At 36.3% G+C, this 23,374-nt stretch overlaps 1 protein-coding gene across 1 annotated transcript; it reads left to right on the top strand.

The window, feature by feature from the left end:
* The first annotated feature begins 1,158 nt into the window (after positions 1-1,158).
* LOC139890708 (pentatricopeptide repeat-containing protein At4g33170) lies at positions 1,159-4,429 on the top strand. The gene has a single exon (XM_071873618.1). The coding sequence runs from the start codon at positions 1,163-1,165 to the stop codon at positions 4,199-4,201; it is 3,039 nt and encodes a 1,012-aa protein (XP_071729719.1). The 5' UTR covers positions 1,159-1,162; the 3' UTR covers positions 4,202-4,429.
* The last annotated feature ends 18,945 nt before the right edge of the window (positions 4,430-23,374 follow it).

Below are 23,374 nucleotides of genomic sequence, written 5' to 3'. Positions count from 1 at the left end.
AATGTGGGGTTTATATAAAAAACTTTCTATTTTGTTCTCAAACTGTGATGGGCAACTGAATACAAATGTGGGGCTTATATTAAAAACTATTGTTTACATTGGCTAAAAGAAATGATGGTTATATTAAGGACCAGAATCGTGATACGCTGACATAACATATGCCTAGTTAGGTTGTGTAAGTAAAAGAATAAGGTTTTTCCCATTCTTTTACCCGAGAAAATGGACTAGATCTATGCATTTTAATTTTTAACTGAATTACCGTGTGGCCGTTCTTCTATTGCAGCTAATTTATGGTCTCAATTTGTTGTAGTGCATTTATATCTCTCTTTTTGTTCATGTTCTACCAACTATACCAACAAAATACAAAGGTGGTGTTTGATTACCTCTTAATTGAATGGTTCAGCGCTAAATGCTGGACCATTCAGTATTAAACGAGTTTGTTGTTTACCTCTGAATGACATATGATGGTGAATGATTCAATGTTGAACCATTTAAAGTTGAAATAAACTATTAACCATTAAACACGTAGATTTTTATATAATACATTTTTTAAATTATATTAAGGTAAAAAGGTAAAAGGTAGAAGGTCTTATATGTTTGAGCTACCTGAAAAGGCGGGTAATTTGACTTCGTGTACTCAACCCAGCATGATTACTTCCTGATTGCTTCCGACCCTCCCCTGACCACCATAAAATATTCGTTCTAGACAAGATTCAAACCTGGGATCTTGCAAAGAACTCAGGGCCTCAACCACTGAGTTAATAATTTAATTTTACATCATTATTTTATTTATTGAAAATGATTATCAAACAAATTATTATTTATTCCGAATCAAATTTATGCAAACTTTTGAATCATTAACATCATTATCATTATCTTTCAGCCCCTGACAAAAAGAAACGAAAAGCAAATGTTACTTGTAGTTTTTTTTTGGTAACCTGGGTATTCAACATTTTTTAACTGACTAATTCCAGGACGACTACCCACTATGCGCGCAGCCCAGAATCATTCCAGAATCATTGTAGGCGAACCTGAAAACTTACTTATAGTTTATGCTGTATGTCGTAAAGAAAGGAATAAAACGGAGTACTCCAAACAATAACTAACAAAAACTACCAGTTGACAGAATGTGTTTACTATAATTTGGAGGGAAAACACACAAATGCAACGGCATTGTAAATTCCGACGACCTTCGTTCCTTCGACATTATTGCGTTACCATACTCCGAACAAATCTCTCTAACTTTACTCTCCAAAATACCCAAAATCCCTATACCACAATCGCCACGTCATCATCGTCGCAGTCACCATGGTTTCCCTTAATCCGCACTGCCATTACTCAAAGCAACTTACTGTTTGGCAAATCGATTCATGCTCTCACAATAACTCACGGACACACTGCATCAGACCGATTTCTAGCCAACAATTTAATCAACATGTACTCAAAATGTGGTCATTTATGTTTCGCACGCCAACTGTTTGATGTAATGCCTGAACGAGACCTTGTTACCTGGAACTCGATTTTGGCAGCTTATGCTTCCTCCTGTGATTCTAATCCACATAATGTAGAAGAGGGTTTTCATCTTTTTAAGCTGTTACTTAGATTATCGGATATTAATTTGACTAAGATGACTTTTGCACCGGTCTTGAAGATGTGTTTGACGTCTGGTTATGTTGGGGCTTCAGAATGTGTTCATGCGTATGCTACAAAAATCGGGTTAGAATTGGAGTTGCTTGTTTCTGGAGCTCTTGTTAATATTTATATTAAGTTTGGGAAGATAAAAGAGGCGAGGTTAATGTTTGACGAGATGGCAGATTATGATCGGGATGTGGTGCTATGGAATGTGATGCTGAAAGCGTACGCAAAAATGGGACTTCAATTTGAAGCGTTCCATTTTTTATCAGAGTTTCATCGAAGTGAGGTTGTACGTCCCGATGTTGGCAGCGTTCAATGTGTTCTTTACGGGTTCAATGAAACTGATGATACGTGTACAAAGTATAAGGAGCAAGTACAAGCGTATGGTATTAAGTTATGGTTAACTGATAATGGATTTTCAAATGTAATACCTTTGAATAAAATCATTTCTCAGTATTATCAGTCGGGTGACTATTGGTCTGCTATCAAGTGTTTTATGGACATAAACAGGTCAAATGTAAAATATGATGTTGTGACGCTTGTTGTGTCTATTGCTACAGTGGTGTCACTTGGTAATTTGAGATTAGGAGAACAGATTCACGGTTTGACTTTAAAATCAGGGTTTGACACCAATCTTAATGTTTCCAATAGTCTAATTAACATGTATTCGAAGATGGGTTGCTTAAAATCAGCAACAAAAGTGTTCTTTGAAATGGAGGAAACTGATGTTGTTTCATGGAACTCGATGATAAACAGTTATGTACAAAGCGGATTAATGGAAGAATCTGTTGATTTGTACAAAAAGATGATACGTGACGGGATAAAGCCTGATCATTTTACGTTGGTAAGTGCATTAAGAGCTTGTTCTTCATTATCTCAAGGGTTAGATTTAACTGATCAGATACATGTTCATGCAATTAAGAGTGGACTTGATAACGACCCGTATGTTTCGACAACGCTTGTTGATATTTACTCTAGAAATGGAAAAATGGAACAAGCAGAGTTTATTTCTCTTAATAAAGAAGAATTCGATTTGGGATCATGGAACGCGATGATGTTTGGATATATAAATAATGGGAAAAGTTATAGAGCATGGGAGATTTTTACTTTGATGCTCAAAAATGGTGAAAAACCAGACGAGATCACGTTAGCAACCATGGCTAAAGCTTGCGGGTTCTTAGTAAGTTTAAAACTTGGTAAACAAGTTCATGGATACGTAATTAAACTCGGAGTTGATCAAGATTTGTATTTAAGTAGTAGCATTCTTGATTTGTATATTAAATGTGGAGATATGGTTGATGCTCATAAAGCTTTTGAAACAATTGTGTCTCCTGATGACGTGGCATGGACTTCTATGATCTCGGGATGCGTTGAAAACGGAGACGAAAACCGCGCGCTGTTAATTTACCATAAAATGAGGCAATCGGGTGTTTTTCCCGATGAGTACACGTTTGCTACGTTAATCAAAGCGTGTTCTTACTCAACTTCATTAGAACAAGGAAGACAAATACATGCGAATGCTATTAAATCCGATTGTGCTTTGGATACTTATGTTAGCACTTCACTTATAGACTTTTACGCTAAATGTGGTAACATAGATGAATCATATAAGTTGTTTAAAAGAACACGTGTTCAAAATATTGTACTTTGGAACGCTATGTTGGTCGGTTTAGCTCAATATGGACATGGAAAACAAGCTCTTGAACTTTTTAATGATCTGAAACGTGTCGGTAATATGTCACCCGATCGAGTCACGTTTATCGGTGTGTTATCAGCTTGTAGTCATGCTGGTTTGATATCAGAAGCCTATGCATATTTTGATTCAATGACTAAAGATTATGGCATAGAACCCGAAATCGACCATTACGCGTGTCTTGTTGATGGTCTCGGTCGGGCTGGTCGGGTTCACGAAGCCGAAAAAGTAATTACGAGTATGCCATTTGAAGCTTCGGCTTCAGTGTGTAGAGCTTTACTTGGTGCTTGTCGGGTTCAAGGGGACATGGAAACGGGAAAACGTGTTGCAAAAAAGCTTCTTGAAATAGAGCCGTTTGATTCTTCAGCTTATGTGCTTTTATCGAATATTTATGCGGCTTCGAATCAATGGAGTAAAGTATCTGAAGCTAGGAAAACAATGATGAACAAGAATGTTAAAAAGGACCCTGGATTTAGTTGGATTAATATAATAAATAAATCTCATGTTTTTCTTGTGGATGATAGATCTCATCCACAAACTGAAAAGATATACGAAAAGGTTGAAGATTTGATAAAATTAATTAAAGATGACGGATATGTCCCTGATACAGATTTCGTGTTACTTGATGTTGATGAAGAAGAAAAGGAGCGATCTTTGTTTTATCACAGTGAGAAATTAGCAATAGCTTTTGGATTAATGAACACGCCTTCATCTACGACAATTCGAGTTATAAAAAACCTTAGAGTTTGTGGGGATTGTCATAATGCGATAAAACATATATCTAAAGTGTTTGAAAGAGAAATTGTGCTGAGAGATGCTAATCGGTTTCATCGTTTCAGTAATGGGGTCTGTTCTTGTGGTGATTACTGGTGACATTGAAATCAGACGGGTTAAGGGGTGTTTGGATATAAGCTTATTTTCAAATCTTATGGGCTTATTGTAATGGAGCTTTATACTTGAGCTGATATGATTATGGCTCATGGTCATGGTATGCACAGGCACCCCTCTCCATTGACTTGATGCTTAGTCTGCCATTGCATATTCTACTTCTGCATTGTTAAATTTGGAATGTTATATTGTATGTATGTGTACGTGTTTTCTTTTATCAGCACTATTTTATTTTAACATTTATTTTAAATTTTCAAATATTAGATAATTATCATTATCAATCATGATAAAATACATTCATCTTTTTTTTTTTTTTTTTTTTTTTTAAATGTCGAACTATAAATATCATATTATTATTTGTTCAAAATTAATCTTTGTTAACGTATAAAACAATGTTCATTAACTTTAAAGTCAGGCGGGTTTATGGTACCAAAGAGGGGTACTGTGGTACTGTTTCAGGATAAATTTAGCAACTAAACCAAAATCTTGAGATGAAAGCTCTCAACATGAATAGAAATTGGATGATTACATATCAACTAAATGGTTTTAAACCACACAGGCTTGCCTGAGTGGCCACCGAGTTGACTAATGAAGCACACCACCCGAGTTCAATTCCTGGCTATGCCAGATTATTCAAAAAGAGAGTGTGGCCAGGGGTGCGCATAGTGCGCAATTCACCCGGTACTAGGTCTCGCGCTCGAGGGGCTTGATTACCCGAGATTTTACCTTCTATGGGGCAGTCAATGTGCTCGTTCATAGGAGTGTTTCCTCGCTTACAAAAAAAAAAAATGGTAGAAAACATTAAATTACAAGTGGCTTTATAAGATCAAATATAAATCTACTTGTAAAATAGAAAGGTTCAAGGCTAAAGCTAGATTGTTAATGGTTATAACTTATAACCAAAGAGAAGAGGTTAATGTTGATAAAACATTTTCTCCTGTGGCTAAGATGGCAGCGATTAGATGTTAAAATTAGTCTTGTTCAAAATGATCGGAGTCTTTACCAATTAGATGATAACTAGTTTACGAACCCTCGCTACGCGCCGGGGGTTCGGTTTTCAATGTATTTTATTGCGTTTAGTTTGTAAAATTATTTCGTGGCTAACGATGATGTCGTTGAAAAAGGTATAATCCGTGAAAGATTTAAATGTTATTTTATATTAACAATATATGTGCATCTGCGCGTTTCGCTATGAAGTTGTCGACTTTAAAAAAATTTAACGCAAAATCAACGTGTATGAAAAGTACCTCAAATATTTAGCGTTTTTTAAAAAGCGTCCGTTTTGCGTATAGTTAGTGACATTGTGTTCCTAAAATTATTTCGAGTTTAACGATGATGTCGGGAAAATTTAACTCGTTGCGAGCGAGAAGATATGACCCGTTGAATATTTGGGTGGAGTTTAGTTAAGATTTTTTATGAAAATGATTATTTGACACTTTACTCCTCTGTTTGGGGGGCCGCTTTTAATTTTAGAACAAAGTTTGGGAGTTTTTTTGAAAAAAGGGAAAAAAGGTGAAAACACAAAAACAAAAAAAAAAAAACAAAAAAAGGTGAAAGGACGAAAGTGATCCTAGTTACTATTCACAGTTTTTGTCTGTTAGATAGTACTAGTTGTGGAGCCCTCGCTTCGCGCCGGGGGCTCCGTTTTGAATGCGAGTTAAAAAAAAAAAGTCTTGATCTATTTTGAAAAAAAGAATTTTTTTCGACATAACATTGAAGGGTTGTTCCTTTTGTGAAAGTTGCTTCTTTTAGCGTTCGGGTTTTATTTTTTAAAAAAAGTTAGTAAAGTGGGGGTTCGATTTGTATTTTAATAAAAGTTAGTGGGTTAAGTTTGTGAAATTTGAAAAAAATTTTACGTATAAAGTGGGGGTTCGATTTGTATTTTAATAAAAGTTAGGGGGTTAAGTTTGTGAAAATTGAATATTAGGAAGAAAAAAAAATTAGTAAAGTAGGGGTTCGATTTGTATTTTAATAAAAGGTAGTGGGTTAAGCTTGTGAAATTTGGGGAAAAATATACTTAAAAAGTGGGGGTTCGATATGTATTTTAATGAAAGTTAGGGGGTTAAGTTTGTGAAAATTAAAAAAAGAATAGTACTATTCATTTCCCCTTTAGTTTTTAGATATAGGTATATAATATAAATATAAATATAAATATAAATATAAATATAAATATAAATTATACCCTTCTTATATGGTGAGTTAGAAGAGGATGTTTACACAGATTTACAAGAGGGTTTATCTAAATAGGGGAGATTAAGGTATGTAAACTTGTGAAGTCTTTGTCAGACCCGAAACAGGCTCTAAGTAAATGGAATGAAAAGCTCATTGGAGCTCCAATGAATATGGTTTTGTGCAGATATTGAATGATTACTCTATGTTTGTTAAATCTGATATCAGGTTTATTAGTTGTGTTGTTGATTTATGTTGATGACATAAGCATTAATAAAAATAATTTTGATGAGATTAATAATGTTAAAAAATTTATTAGTACAAAGTTTCTTATAAAAGATCTTAGGCAAGTTGAAATATTTTTTAGGTACTGAATTTGTTTAAAGTAGTAATTTTAAAGTAGTAAAAGTTTGTGCTTGTCTCAAAGAAACTATTGTTTAAAATTACTTTCTGATTTTGGTTTGTTAGGCTCCAATCCTGATAACACTCTTTTGGAGTCAAAAACACTATTTATTCTTATAAAACTTATATGCTACTGCTTTTTTAACTAACATAATTGAATATCTATAACTTTTTAGAAGACTTATCTAGCTTACCTTGACCATATTGGATATTTCATATTTTATAAGTTGTACAATGTTTAGTTTAGCTGATGCATGATTTTTTGGAGTCTCATTTAAAAATTGCTTTAAGACTTTTAAGATTCTTAAAACTTGCTCCCGGTGAAGGAGTTATGTTCTCTAAGTAATCTAATTTGTCTTTAAGTGCATATGTTGATTTTGAGTGGGGTAAGTGTAAAAGTACATGCAATAATTCTTGTTACTTGTGAGATAATCTAAGTAATTAGGATAATGGCAGACTTGTGAATAACTGGACTTGTTCCATTCGGGTTATATTGTGATAATAAATTGGCTATTTTTGATTGCATAACTAAACACTTATAGTTTGACCTGTATTTTGTGAGAGAGAAACTTATTAAGAAGGTTATTGAGATCGTTAATGTTCATTCTAATGTGAATGTAGCTCCTATATTGACTGAAGGATTGTCATATAATCAACATACATATACATATACATATTTTTCTCAAATTTTTTTGAATGTTTGGTTTGGTTTGGAGGGGAGACTGTTAAGAAGGTTCAAAGGATCCATGGAACATTTGGTTTTGGACTTGGTAATTATGTATTGATAAGGTTTGTTGAGTTTGTTAATGTGCAGTTATAAAGTTGTTATATTTCTGTTCATTCTGTTATAACTTCAGGTTCTCAAATGAAAGGTTGTGGTGGTTCTGTCATTAACAATTCTCCCGGAGCTAAAATGAAAGTCGGAAAAATATCTGGAGTATAAAACACATTTATTTATTAATTTGTGCAACTCATTTCGTTTTCAGTTTTACAATTTCTCTGTTTTCTGTCTTTCGTTTCCACATCAAAATTAGGGTGTTCATTGCTTAATTGATGGTGTATTTGTCGAGTTGAGTTATAAACTTCAATGATTTGTGTCAAAGCTTCCCCCACTGTGGGCCCAGGGATCAAAGGCATCGGGTACCACTGAGCTAGAAGCTCGTTGGTAACTTCAATGATTTTCGTCACATGTTTTGTGGACAATTCATTGTTTCGAGTTGTAATTGTTGCTTATTAATAAAGTTTGCTCCACTGGTTTCTGCGAGTTAAAAATAGATTCACGTGTTTTTTTTTTTTTTTTTTTTTTACAGGTTACCAGTATCTTAACCTGTTGAAGATAGATTCATGTGGTGGTTCAATACTTCTTCATTAAAAAACCTTGGACCTGTTAAAAGTTGTATTAAATTCATTTCAGATTGCTCACAATCGAGTATCATGTAGTGTGGTTCAAACTCTTCGTTTTATCACCTTGATTCGAAAGACATCGGATGGGATCCACATTAAGGATATCAACCCATCTCTCTTATTGGAGCCCCATATAATATCATTACCATAGTTCTTGCGAACTGATTATCTAAAGTCATTAATAGTGTTGTAAGCAGTGAATTTTATTCAGCGACGTCAAATTTTGTATGAGCCTCCAATACTTAGTGAAGTTATCGACTGCTACAAAAAGAAGCACAAAAAACTTCTCATCTGCAAAGTTGATTTTGAGAAAGTCTTTGATTCGGTGAACTATAATTATCTAGATTTTGCTCTTTCTCGACTTGGCTTTGGTATGAGATAGAGATCATGGATTCAAGCATGCTTAGATTATGCCCGTTCTTCCGTTTGTAAACGGAAGTCCCTCGTCAATTCTTCATTAAATATGGCTCTCGTCAAGGAGATCCTATCTTCATTACTTTACATAACTATTATGGAAGGTCTGCATCTAGCGGCACACAGGGGCGGAAGTAGATAGTAAGGACTAGAGGGGGCACCCGCCCCCAGTAGATTCGAAATTTTTAGAGTAAAAAGTTTGAATTTTTTTTATTTTGTTCCTAGTGGACTTTTTTTGTCCAAGTCTTCCTATTTTGCTCCTAAAGCCTCTATATTTTGCCTAAATGTTTCAGTATTTTGCCCAAAAACCTCCATATTTAACTCAAAACATCCATATTTTACCCAAAAGCATCCATATTTTGCTAAAAATTTTTTTTACGCTTTTAAATATCTTTTGCCCATTGTGGAAAAAAAATTTGTTTCCACTACTGGCAACACATAATGCTATTCAAGCGAATCTTATCCGAGTAGCTCTTATTGGTCACGGTATTCTCAACGAGAGATATGGGTGTCAACTGTCAACAACGGTCCCTAACTCTAGCAACGACCCACCGGCAACGGTCCCTAGCTTCGGTATAAGTCCCTAAACTCCGGTCCTAGTCATGATATGCCGGGTTTTTATTTTTTGAATGTGTTTTGGGTTTTGTTGTTTGAAACGAAGCATCTAGGTTTCAATTTTGTTGATGAAGCTTTGATAAGGATCTGAGTTTTGATTTATCATAAATGTTTGTCAAATATGTTTGTATGGAATATTAAATTAAAATGAAGAAATGTGTTAGTTTTTAATTTTCTAAGAAATGTTTTAGTTTTGATTTTTGTGAATGGAAGAAAGTTATGTGGATGTAGTAGGGTTGAAGGATAGATGAGATGAAGGATAGAGATGGGATGAAGGAAAGAGAATGCTAAAATTGAATGGATGAAAATGCTCTCGCACATGGGTCACGTAATGAAGCTTGACTAATGTTCGTTAGGCACATGTGTAATTTTGGACAAAGAATAGGGATGAACCGTGTAATATATATATATATATATATATATATATATATATATATATATATATATATATATATATATATATATATATATATATATATATATATATATATACCAAATGTGATAATTTTTAAAGGAATGATACTCACACACTCAATGTGATTCATACACACCTAATTAACTATTATATCCTTACTTATAATAATAATAGAGGTAAGAAATGTTTTAGTTTTGATTTTTGTAAATGGAAGAAAGTTATGTGGAGACTTATTTTTTAAAATAAGGCTTTTCTCTCTCCAGAAGAAAATAAACCCTAGCTTAACATAGTCGCCGCCTCCCTGTTTCATCTCCTCCGGCCGTCGGTTTCCTCCGGCGGTCCGGAGGACCCTCTCCCTCACATTTGTCCTTTGTATTTTCTTCTTCTTTTTTTTTCTCTGTTTTTTCGTTCTAGGTTTCGATTTTACATTCGAGTGTTTCGTTTTCGTTGCTGATTTTCAGATCGTGTTTAGATCAACTGTTAAGGTCGCGTTGGTTGGTTGTTGTTACCGATCGGCTTCTAATCGGAGTTTCAGGTGTTCCGATCAACAGGTCCAAATTCGGGTTCTCATCGGGTCGTGGTTTAGATCCAATGGTTGTGGTGTAGATCCAGATGTCGTGGTTCTGATCGGGTTTTCAGGTAATCGGGTTTTCGAGGTATTCTGGTGGGTCGTTCACCGTCGTTGCAAACATTTTTTCGAGGTATAATGGTGGGTCGTTGTTAACAGATCGTGGTTCCAAGATGCTTATCAGATCTATCGATATGTTGGACTGTCGATTCAGAACACACTGAAACCAAACAGAATGATGATTGGTGATGAATGCCTTTACTCCCACTGTAATTGTTGGTGTTTTACGGTGGTTTTCGAGGGCTTAGGTGATGTTTGTTGGCGGTTAATGGTAGTAGTTTAGGGTAGTTGTTTTGTGGCCATTTCAAACGGGTTTCGGTTGATAGTCGTGGTTTCGAGTATCAAGTCGTGGATTTTGGTTTTAGTTTTACGATCGTAGTTATCTATCCGCTTACTTCTCTACATTTTATGGTTCCACCACTTGGTTAGATTGAGTGTGATTCATACTAATCAGTTTATAGTTTCATCGGATTTAGCTCGGGTGTTGTTGTGGTTGTCGTGATTGGTTCACACGTTTTCTGCCGGTGATTGCCCTTAAGTGGTACCTCGTGGTGTTTGATTTGAATATCGGGTTGACTATTGGATCGTTGAATTATTGCCTACCTTTTTTGAGATTTGTAGCGACCCGACAAAATCGTCATTGACGGCGCCGTCTACTTAGGTCCCGTTACGTGGTCATAAGTCTTTAAAACAACGTTTGACCAAAAGTATGTCGCATTCATTTCAAAAGTAAAGATGTTTCAAGGTTTACAAGGTAGTTTGACAACTAGTTACATAACAAAGTTTAAAGTACAATTTAAACATATGCGACACAAATGAAAGTAGCCAAAAGACGCTCCACGTATGCATGTTTACTCGACATCCAAGCAAGTATCAAAAGTAATGAGCGGAAGCATGTATCACACAAATGTTCAAGGACCTGAGAAAAACATAGAAATCTGTCAACGAAAACGTTGGTGAAATCATAGGTTTGAATAAGTAAGTACAAGTGAACCACAAGATTTGCAACAATGAATTAATAGTAATACATTCCAAAAGTTTATTTCACGAGCACCCAATTATCAATGCTTAACATTCCTTCCATAGAACCCCATCACAATAGTGTTAGAACATACACTGTTTCTCGAAAATATATTTCATTCGTAAACGGTAGCGAACCGTTTGAATGAGGGTTTGTCAAACCTATATGGCCATATAACATAAGTTCTCGCTTACACCCGGCAAGTGTAACTAATGATAATCGAATTGAGGATTTTTGTTCAAACTCGTATGTAGAATGTTTGTTTTCCTGTACTTGTGTTCACTTAGTAAAAAGAAACGTTTATGTTTTCTCATCCCAAATGTAAGTGCAAAAGAGTAAAAGTGGGACTATGATCTCACCTTGAGCGCAAGGGCAAATAAGTACTTCGACATGTAACGTGTGCAAAGAACAATGCTAGTCTTAACCTAAACAAATAGGTTGTATCAATAACGATAGTCACGATTGGTCAAAGATGTTCAATTAGTCCTATGGCTCAATACGACTCGAATAGTATAGCATGTGAATCACGTTGTCAAGTTTCATACAAGAATCAAGTATAAAGGCATGTTAAAACGATTGCATAAACGTTTGGTTAAGTTTGACTAAAAGTCAAACTTGGTCAAAGTCAAAGTCAACGGGGTCGGGTCGGGTACCCGACAATTTTTCTAAGTTTATAATCATGTATGAGCATGTTGGTCAAGTTTCATGTCAATCGAAGGTGCGTAGCATAGCAAACATTTTTCGTGAAACGACCAAGCAAAACAGAATCTGATAGTGTATCTGGACGGCGTCCAGAATTAAGTTTTGGAAGGAGTCCAGAATTAAGTTTTGGACGGCGTCCCAATTGGTACTCAGACCCTGTTTGCAGAAAACACAAGTGCACGAACCAAACTTCAATCAATCCTAGTTTATGATCCGCAAACAATCAAGACATGTATCTTATATCATCGGAAAGCTCTTTTGACAAGGAACACGACTATATACATTTCCTAAATCAAGTTCATCATTTAAGACAACAAAAACCTCGTCGAATGATCGTTAAACGTTCAGAATCAATGTTTCAAGTTCATCAAATGCATTTTAAGTTTCTGGAAACCAATTCACACATATGATATGCCGTTTTGAAGGTAATCAAACACACATTGCAACCAAACACTTATCAACAACATTTCATAGCATTTGATGCATCGAAAGTTCATATTAAGCCTATCAAACCCTAACCAAAATCTCAAAACCAATAATCATGTTAATGTAAGGTTTTCATGTCAATCAACACACCAAAACGAAGCTAATGAAGTAACTAACACTTTGAACATACAAACATTAACATCTAAACACATTTCATCATCCAAAATCAAAGATTTAACAAACACTTTTTCAAGTTCATGCTAGTTATGTCAAATCACAAGATCGAGCATACAAATTACATATACGACATCACAATGAGCCATAGACACTAATTAACACACTTTTAAGTCAAGAACACTATGATTATGAAATTTATAGTTTTTAGAAAGTTACCCAATCGAGATGAAATTAGTATCAAAATGTAGAGAATGAAGAGAGGATTCCAAATATGTAATTTGTTTTGATGTTAGCCTCCAAAATCGGATTTAGATGATGAATTAAGGATTGAATGTTGAGAGGATTTGGAAGTAGTAAAAGATGAGGATGAAAGTGAATGGATGAAAGGAGTTTGACCCTTTGACCTAGTCAAGGGTTTGATCCCTTGTCAAGTCTAGTCCCTCAACTTTCATTCGGGTGCGTGAATTTCCTAAACGAGATAATTTAAAATGCGTATTAACGGGAGATGTTATAAACATATAACGGAGTTTAAAATAGTATAACGGAAAAGTAAATGGAAAAAGGCGGAATGTTACATTACATACTCCTTAAAAGAAATTTCGTCCCGAAATTTAAGTAGGCGTAGTAGTCGTTGTTTCTTCCTCGAAATCTTGCGTTTCCGGAATCGGGAATAAGTGAGGGTATTTCTTTTGCATTTGATCTTGCCTTTCCCAAGTAAACTCGGGTCCCCTTTTGGCGTTCCAACGGACTTTAACAATCGGAATTCGGCTTTGTTTCAATGTCTTGACGGAGGTGTCCACAATTTCAACCGGTTCCTCCACAAAATGAAGTTTGTCATCAATAGTAAGTTCCTCGAGAGGGATGACGATATCGGGTTTGGCAAGACACTTTTTTAAGTTAGATACATGGAAGGTAGGATGAACGGAGCTCAATTGAGGTGGAAGATCTAAACGATAAGCAACGGTTCCAATACGCTCCAAGATTTCGAAAGGACCAATATACCTTGGATTCAGCTTCCCGCGTTTCCCAAAATGGATTACATCTTTCCAAGGCGCGACTTTTAACATTACTCGGTCACCGACTTGAAATTCAAGATCGTTGCATCGTTTGTCGGTATAGCTCTTTTGACGACTTCGGGCCGTCCTAAGCCTATCTCGGATTTGAACGATTTTCTCGGTGGTTTCGTGAATGAGTTCGGGTCCGGTGATTTGCACGTCGCCTACCTCGGCCCAACAAAGAGGTGAACGACATTTTCGGCCATATAGCGCTTCAAAAGGTGCGGCTTTAATACTAGCGTGATAACTATTGTTGTAAGAGAACTCGGCGAGAGGTAAGTGCTTGTCCCAAGCTTTTCCGAAATGAACCACGCAAGCTCGTAACATGTCCTCTAAGGTTTGAATTGTACGTTCGCTTTGTCCATCGGTTTGAGGATGATATGCGGTGCTCATGTCTAAACGCGTTCCCAACACTTCTTGTAAAGTACGTCAAAATCTAGAAACGAAACGGCCATCTCGGTCGGAGATAATCGATAAAGGTACACCGTGTCGGGCTACGATCTCCTTAATGTAAAGTTGTGCAAGTTTCTCCATTTTGTCCGTTTTTTTCATGGCAAGGAAGTGTGCGAATTTGGTGAGACGGTCAACAATAACCCAAATGGTATCATAACCGCCCGTCATTTTTGGTAGCTTGGTGATAAAATCCATCGTTATCCTTTCCCACTTCCATTGCGGGATCTCGGGTTGTTGAAGTAGTCCAGACGGTCTTTGGTGTTCGGCTTTGACTTTGGAACATGTCAAACACTTGGAAACATAAGTAGCTACGTCCCTTTTGATGTTCGGCCACCAATATTGTTCTTTAAGGTCGTGGTACATCTTATTGGCACCGAGGTGAATCGAGTATCGTGACTTATGTGCTTCATCTAAAATAAGGCTTTGTAGGTCCCCATAACTAGGCACCCAAATCCTCCTGGCGAAATGTCGGAGTCCGGTTTCTTTAACTTCGAATCGAGAGGTGAGGACGTTCAAGTGTTCGAAAGAGATGTTTTCATCCTTGAGAACCTCGTCTTGGGCTACTCGAATTTGGTTATTAAGATTGGTGTGGATGGTGATGTTTAAAGCTCGGACACGAAGAGGCACCGCTCTTTCTTTTCGACTTAAGGCATCGGCTACTACATTTGCCTTTCCGGGATGGTAACGAAGCTCACAATCATAATCATTTAAAGTTTCAATCCACCGTCGTTGTCTCATGTTTAGTTGTTTTTGATCGAAGATGTGTTGAAGGCTTTTGTGATCGGTGAAGATGGTACTTTTAGTTCCATAAAGATAGTGTCTCCACATTTTAAGTGCGAAGACAACGGCTCCGAGTTCGAGATCATGTGTCGTATAGTTTCGTTCATGAATTTTGATTTGTCGAGAAGCGTAACAATGACTTTCGTTCATTGCATCCACACACACCCAAAACCATGTTTCGAGGCGTCGCAATACACAACAAAATCATCGTTGCCTTCGGGAAGTGACAAGATAGGAGCGGTGGTTAGCTTCGTTTTCAAGATTTGAAATGCGGATTCTTGTTCGGTTGCCCAAATGAATTTCTTTCCCTTGTGAGTTAACGCGGTTAGAGGACGAGCAACCAAAGAGAAATCCTTGATGAATCTACGATAGTATCCGGCGAGACCCAAAAATTGACGAATGTGAGTAGGAGTAGTAGGAGTCTCCCATTTACTAATGGCTTCGATTTTTGATGGGTCGACTTTAATACCTTGATCACTTACAACATGACCAAGAAACTGAACTTCCTTCAACCAAAATTCACACTTGGAGAATTTGGCATAGATCCGTTCTTGTCTTAAAAGTTCAAGCACAAGTCGGAGATGTTGTTCGTGTTCTTCTTCGCTTTTAGAATAGACCAAGATGTCATCGATGAACACAATAACGAATTTATCAAGATACGGTTTGCACACGCGGTTCATAAGATCCATGAACACCGCCGGTGCGTTAGTGAGACCAAATGGCATTACAAGAAATTCATAACTACCATAACGAGTTCGGAAAGCGGTTTTGGAGACATCTTCCCCCTTAACCCTTAATTGATGATAACCCGAGCGGAGATTGATTTTTGAATATACACAAGACCCTTGTAGTTGATCAAAGAGGTCATCGATGCGAGGAAGAGGATATCGGTTCTTAACCGTCAATTTGTTTAGTTCACGATAATCAATGCACATTCGTAGGGATCCGTCTTTCTTTTTAACAAACAAAATCGGAGCGCCCCATGGTGAATGGCTAGGTTGGATAAAACCACGGTCAAGTAGTTCTTGGATTTGACTTTGCAATTCTCGCATTTCGGATGGAGCAAGTCTATATGGTGCACGAGCTACAGGTGCGGCTCCCGGAATAAGATCGATTTGGAATTCTACCGGTCGATGAGGTGGAAGACCCGGCAATTCGTCGGGAAATACATCGGAATAGTCACTAACAATTGGCACATCATCGATGTGCTTCTCATCGGACTCGACTTTCTTAACGTGAGCAAGGATCGCAAAACAACCCTTACGGAGTAGTTTTCTAACTTTAAGGCACGAAACGAGGTTGAGTCCGGTGCAACTCTTATTGCCATAAATGATCAAAGGTTCACCATTCTCGATAGGAATTCGGATTGCGTTAAGATCACAAAGGATGTGAGATTTCGTTTTGGCTAGCCAATTCATACCGATTATTACATCGAAGCTTCCTAGTTCCATGGGTATCAAGTCAATTTCAAATTCATTACCCAAAATGTTTAATGTGCACCCCCGGTAATATGTGTCGGCACTCAATAGTTTCCCGTTTACCACTTCAATGGTATAAGTGGTATCTAGTGGGAGTGGTGGAGTGCTAAAAGAATGAATAAAAGTCTTGGATACAAAGCATTTATCGGCACCCGAATCGAATAAACAAGTAACATAAGTGTTGTTGAGAAGAAACGTACCAGTGACTAATTCATTATCATCTCGGGCTTCCTCGGTGTTGATGTTGAAAGCTCGGCCGCGCGTATTGGGGTTATCTTTCCTCTTCGGGCATGCATTTCTATAATGGCCCGTTTGGCCACATTCATAACAAGTGCCCGTTTTTGGTGCATTGGGCCCCTTTCGAGCGATGGGGGCAACACTTTTACACTCATTGGCCTTATGACCAACTCCTTGGCACCGGTGACAAATTAACTTGCCACATTCACCAAAGTGATGTTTGTTGCATTTGTTGCAAAGAGGTAGGTTCCCGGCATAACCCTTCTTGCCGTCGGAGGTGTAAGGCTTCTTAGCAAAGTTGTTGTTGCTTGTTTGGGGGGCTTCCCACTTTCTTTTGTTGTTACCCGACTTATCCTCGACTTTAGGTGCCGGTACTACAATTTCGTCCACCGTTTCTATCAATTTGCGGGCCATGTTCAAAGCTTCTTGATGATTAGTGGGTTTGGATGACATTACTCCGTGTTTGATACTCTTTGGAAGACCATCCATGTAAAGTTCAACCCTTAAAGCTTCGGGGTTCACAAGATTTGGGCACATCAAGGCTAGTTCGTAAAATCGTTGATTATAAGCCTTGAGATCATTTCTGATTGCCTTTAAAGTTCTTAGCTCTTGTTCGAGCCTTCGGGTTTCTTCACGAGGGAAATATTCGATAATCATCTTTTCCCTCAAGTCGGCCCAAGAGAGGGCGTGAGCTTCATCGGTACCCACCGATTGTACATAGGTGTTCCACCACGTGAGGGCGATACCGGAAAAGGTGTGGGTGGAATATTTGACTTTATCTTGGTCTCGACAACCGCTTATACTAAAAACGGCTTCCGTTTGTTCGAATCATCGAGTGAGTACAACCGGTCCCCCGGTTCCATCAAAAGTGTGAGGTTTGCACCCCATGAAGGCTTTATAGGAGCATCCCTCGCTTGAGTTACCGGCTCCTTGATTGTTATTGTGGTTGTTGTTATTGTTGGAGGAGTGATCGGCCATGGCTGCTTCCACGGCGGTGGCTATCATTCGTTGTAGAGCTTGTTCGGGAGTCTCATGGCGTGGCACATGACGAGGAGGAATTGTTCCTTCAAAACACAAGAATACCGTTGATTAGTATTTTCAATAATACTAATCATGATATGCAATAAGGATAGAGAGAAAAATTTTCCTTGACTCGCCTTAAATTCTTTATGCCACAATATCGGAACGTTCATATGAGTCACCGTAATATAATCCCGGAAATTATATTACCCTGATTCATATGTGCATTCGACATCATTTCACTAAGTCAAGGTGGCGCGTCAATCAAATTAAACAACGTGAGATTAAGATGAAATAAAAGTAGATGTGAGTAGAAACGTTCGAGTATAATGCACAAGTAGTCAAGTAATTCCTACTTCAAGTCTATATGCCGGTTGTAGTCTAGACTCACTAATGTACCCTATGACTCGGGGTTGACACCAATGAACTCTAAATCCCTACAACCAACGCTCTGATACCATCTATAGCGACCCGACAAAATCGTCATTGACGGCACCGTCTACTTAGGTCCCGTTACGTGGTCATAAGTCTTTAAAACAACGTTTGACCAAAAGTATGTCGCATTCATTTCAAAAGTAAAGATGTTTCAAGGTTTACAAGGTAGTTTGACAACTAGTTACATAACAAAGTTTAAAGTACAATTTAAACATATGCGACACAAATGAAAGTAGCCAAAAGACGCTCCACGTATGCATGTTTACTCGACATCCAAGCAAGTATCAAAAGTAATGAGCGGAAGCATGTATCACACAAATGTTCAAGGACCTGAGAAAAACATAGAAATCTGTCAACGAAAATGTTGGTGAAATCATAGGTTTGAATAAGTAAGTACAAGTGAACCACAAGATTTGCAACAATGAATTAATAGTAATACATTCCAAAAGTTTGTTTCACGAGCACCCAATTATCAATGCTTAACATTCCTTCCATAGAACCCCATCACAATAGTGTTAGAACATATACTGTTTCTCGAAAATATATTTCATTCGTAAATGGTAGCGAACCATTTGAATGAGGGTTTGTCAAACCCATATGGCCATATAACATAAGTTCTCGCTTACACCCGGCAAGTGTAACTAATGATAATCGAATTGAGGATTTTTGTTCAAACTCGTATGTAGAATGTTTGGTTTCCTGTACTTGTGTTCACTTAGTAAAAAGAAACGTTTATGTTTTCTCATCCCAAATGTAAGTGCAAAAGAGTAAAAGTGGGACTATGATCTCACCTTGAGCGCAAGGGCAAATAAGTACTTCGACATGTAACGTGTGCAAAGAACAATGCTAGTCTTGACCTAAACAAATAGGTTGTATCAATAACGATAGTCACGATTGGTCAAAGATGTTCAATTAGTCCTATGGCTCAATACGACTCGAATAGTATAGCATGTGAATCACGTTGTCAAGTTTCATACAAGAATCAAGTATAAAGGCATGTTAAAACGATTGCATAAACGTTTGGTTAAGTTTGACTAAAAGTCAAACTTGGTCAAAGTCAAAGTCAACGGGGTCGGGTCGGGTACCCGACAATTTTTCTAAGTTTTATAATCATGTATGAGCATGTTGGTCAAGTTTCATGTCAATCGGAGGTGCGTAGCATAGCAAACATTTTTCGTGAAACGACCAAGCAAAACAGAATCTGATAGTGTATCTGGACGGCGTCCAGAATTAAGTTTTGGAAGGAGTCCAGAATTAAGTTTTGGAAGGAGTCCAGAATTAAGTTTTGGACAGCGTCCCAGTTGGTACTCAGACCCTGTTTGCAGAAAAACAAGTGCACGAACCAAACTTCAATCAATCCTAGTTTATGATCCGCAAACAATCAAGACATGTATCTTATATCATCGAAAAGCTCTTTTGACAAGGAACACAACTATATACATTTACTAAATCAAGTTCATCATTTAAGACAACAAAAACCTCGTCGAATGATCATTAAACGTTCAGAATCAATGTTTCAAGTTCATCAAATGCATTTTAAGTTTCGGGAAACCAATTCACACATATGATATGCCGTTTTGAAGGTAATCAAACACACATTGCAACCAAACACTTATCAACAACATTTCATAGCATTTGATGCATCAAAAGTTCATATTAAGCCTATCAAACCCTAACCAAAATCTCAAAACCAATAATCATGTTAATGTAAGGTTTTCATGTCAATCAACACACCAAAACGAATCTAATGAAGTAACTAACACTTTGAACATACAAACATTAACATCTAAACGCATTTCATCATCCAAAATCAAAGATTTAACAAACACTTTTTCAAGTTCATGCTAGTTATGTCAAATCACAAGATCGAGCATACAAATTACATATACGACATCACAATGAGCCATAGACACTAATTAACACACTTTTAAGTCAAGAACACTAAGATTATGAAATTTAGAGTTTTTAGAAAGTTACCCAATCGAGTTGAAATTAGTATCAAAACGTAGAGAATGAAGAGAGGATTCCAAATATGTAATTTGTTTTGATGTTAGCCTCCAAAATCGGATTTAGATGATGAATTAAGGATTGAATGTTGAGAGGATTTGGAAGTAGTAAAAGATGATGTAATGACCCGCACTTTTTCGATCGTTCTATACTTATAAGATTAATATTTATATAAATTAAACCTTACCAACATGATAAGCAATCCAAATTGTTGAGATTTATGTTTCCGAAAAGAGTTTTACACAACGTTTGACCGTCTAGTTTGACCGATGATATCACGAACTATACAATATATGATAATTATACGTTTGTGTATATATATGTATATATACATATTTAACATGATTAATGAATGTTTTAATATCTCATTTTGTATTAATAACAATAAGTTATAAGTATATTATGAAACTACTAACTTAAGTTTTCAAAACGATAACCATACGTAACGTTATTTGACATAAATACTTATAACCTATAATGTTTATACATATATCGTATATGTAATGTATTTAATCACTTTTAAGGACTTAAATACATAAAATCATATAAGTGTATTCACAAAAGATAGCTATATTTGAATCCTCATTCTATTTTTCACAAGATTTCTATACGTATATCTAGAGTATATGTACTCGTATCATACCTAACTTCTATACGTATTTACTATTGGTATATACACATCAAATCACCACCTAACTAGCCCTTGTTACTGCCCTAAGGTAGAGGTAATTGCTTTTGTATGATTGTTTGACAAATACACAAGATTACAAGCTTAAAATTTTGTCCTTGCTCCCCCCTAAATCACGTTTTTAAGGAGGATCATGTATCCTCATTTTGATTCAACTTTCACTTCCATTTTCTAGCTAAAACACACACTCTTTCTTAACCCTTAAACTCCATAACCATTCAGCAAGAAACCATGAAGATCTAGCCATAGAAACAAGCCTTAATCACCATAAGAAAACCCTTACAAAAACACTTCAAGAATCCTTTCCAAGAACACAAACTTACTTCCAATCTTTCATCCAATTCCATCACCCTTTTGGTTCTAGGTTCTTACTCATCTTTTACAGCAACCTTGTCCAAGGAACTTGAGGTAGTAACTATGTTCATAACCTTATTTGATTCATATATATATAGCTATCTTATTTTGTGGTATAAAATTTTAACAACAAGAACATAGTTTGAATGTTTTCAAACTTGTTTGCAAACTAAATAGATCCTTCTAACTTAACTTTTAAAATACTTCAAGACCTGTAATATATCTTAAATATATGCTAATTTAACAAGGTTTAACTTGGTTTTTCAAAGAACACCTTAAAAACTGTTTTTACGACGTCGGAGTGTAACCGGGGGCTGTTTTGGGTTGGATAATTAAAAACCATCTTAAACTTTGAATTGGAGGTTTATTTTCTGGAAAAATGATTTTTACTATGAATATGTTAACGCATAAAAATTTTATGATTTAACTCAAAGTATAAGTATTTTTAGAAAAATAATCATTTAAGGTTGTTTACATAATGGAAAATGATTAACTTCATAAGTTTCACCAAAGTTTGACCTATGACCTGTGATTTCGAATACAAACTAAGGTATTTACAGTTCATATTCTTAAAGAGGGACTCGATCCAAGGAAGTGGCAAGTTGAACCAACGAAAACGGAGTTGTAACGAAGAAACTATGACCAAAACGAAATCGGATATCCAAGACTAATTTAGCTACGTGATTAATTGGAAAAAATTAAATAAATCACATCTTTCTAAAATAACATGATATTTTATATATATGTACTCATAATTTAATTTTATATGGTTCAGGATCACCCGTAAAAAATACGAGAAGATTAATCATAAGATCCCATGATTGTACGCAACACGTCATTTGACAACACCGGTACTTTATGTACGCAACACGTCATTTGACAACACCGGTACCGTGGGTCAAGATTAATCTCGACCAATATATATACGATGGGGGTTTTATTTATTTCATTGGGGGTTTATTAAACACCTAAAAATGAACCATTAAAATTGAATTACTAACATCGGACTGCTAACTACGGACTAAGAAATTATTAAAAGTATTAAAAGTATAATAAGTATATATATGTGACGATTGTTTTAAAAAGAAAAGGTATTGATATATTATATATGGATAGGTTCGTGATATCAATCGGAGACCAAGTCAAAATTTCATATCTTCAAGACGAAAGTGAGTATATAGTCCCACTTTTAAACTCTAAGTATTTCGGGATGAGAATACATGTATTTTATGTTTTACGTTATGGACACAAGTAACTGAAAAATATATTCTACGTTGAGTTGTACCACTGGCATACTTCCCTGTAGCTTGGTAACTGTTATTTACAGCGGTATTGTAAACGCGAATCCTGTTGATAGATCTATCGGGCCTGACAACCCCAACCGGACTGGACGACCAGTATTCAACGGTTGCACAGTACTTCGTTTCGTGACTACACTTGGTACGGTGTAGTAAGATTTCATAATAAAGGGAATATGCGACGTGATTAAATGTTAAGTATGGTTACCAAGTGCTCAACCACTTAGAATATTTTTATTAAAATGTTTATATGTGAAATCTTGTGGTCTATATATATATTGCTGCCGGCATTAAACCTATATCTCACCAACTTTATGTTGACGTTTTAAACATGTCTATTCTCAGGTGATAATTAGAAGCTTCCGCTGCAACATGTTGAATTTAAACAAGATCTTGAGTATGCATATTTGTGTCAAAAATAAAACTGCATATCGGAGGATTTGTAATGTAAAATATGCTAGAAATCGTATTGTTATCATCACATGTAAAGTTTGTAAGTCTAAGATTATCGCTAAATGATAATCATCTTTTTATTGTCTAAAGCTTGTATTAAAATAAGAGTTATGGTTTGTAATGTAAAATAAATGCAGTTGTTCTTTTAAAAATGTCGCATATAGAGGTCAATACCTCGCAATGAAATCATACGTTATCTAACTCGTTCTTATGGTTAAGGACGGGTTATGACATGTGGTATCAGAGCGGTGGTCTTAGCGAACCAGGTTTGCATTAGTGTGTCTAACTGATAAGTCGTTAGGATACATTAGTAAGTCTGGACTTTGACCGGGTCTGATTTAAAAACCATTGCTTATCATTGTTGGTTAAAATTTATATGTAAATATTATGTAGTACTAATGGGTTAGTTGTTGTGTGATAGATGTCGGGCTCAAAACTTGTCATCACGTTCAGCGACTCTGAACCAGAATCTTCAGATGGTGTTCCAGTCATTAACCTATCCGATGACGAAAATAATATCTTTGGGG

This window comes from Rutidosis leptorrhynchoides, chromosome 2 (assembly GCF_046630445.1).
Source record: "Rutidosis leptorrhynchoides isolate AG116_Rl617_1_P2 chromosome 2, CSIRO_AGI_Rlap_v1, whole genome shotgun sequence".
In the NCBI taxonomy this organism is placed as follows: domain Eukaryota; kingdom Viridiplantae; phylum Streptophyta; class Magnoliopsida; order Asterales; family Asteraceae; genus Rutidosis; species Rutidosis leptorrhynchoides.
The sequence above is the reverse complement of the archived record's forward strand: the minus strand, read 5'-3'. Positions and strand labels throughout refer to the sequence as shown.

Coding starts and splice junctions, on each gene's coding strand:
- LOC139890708 (XM_071873618.1), top strand. CDS start 1,163: ATGCAACGGCATTGTAAATTCCGACGACCTTCGTTCCTTCGACATTAT.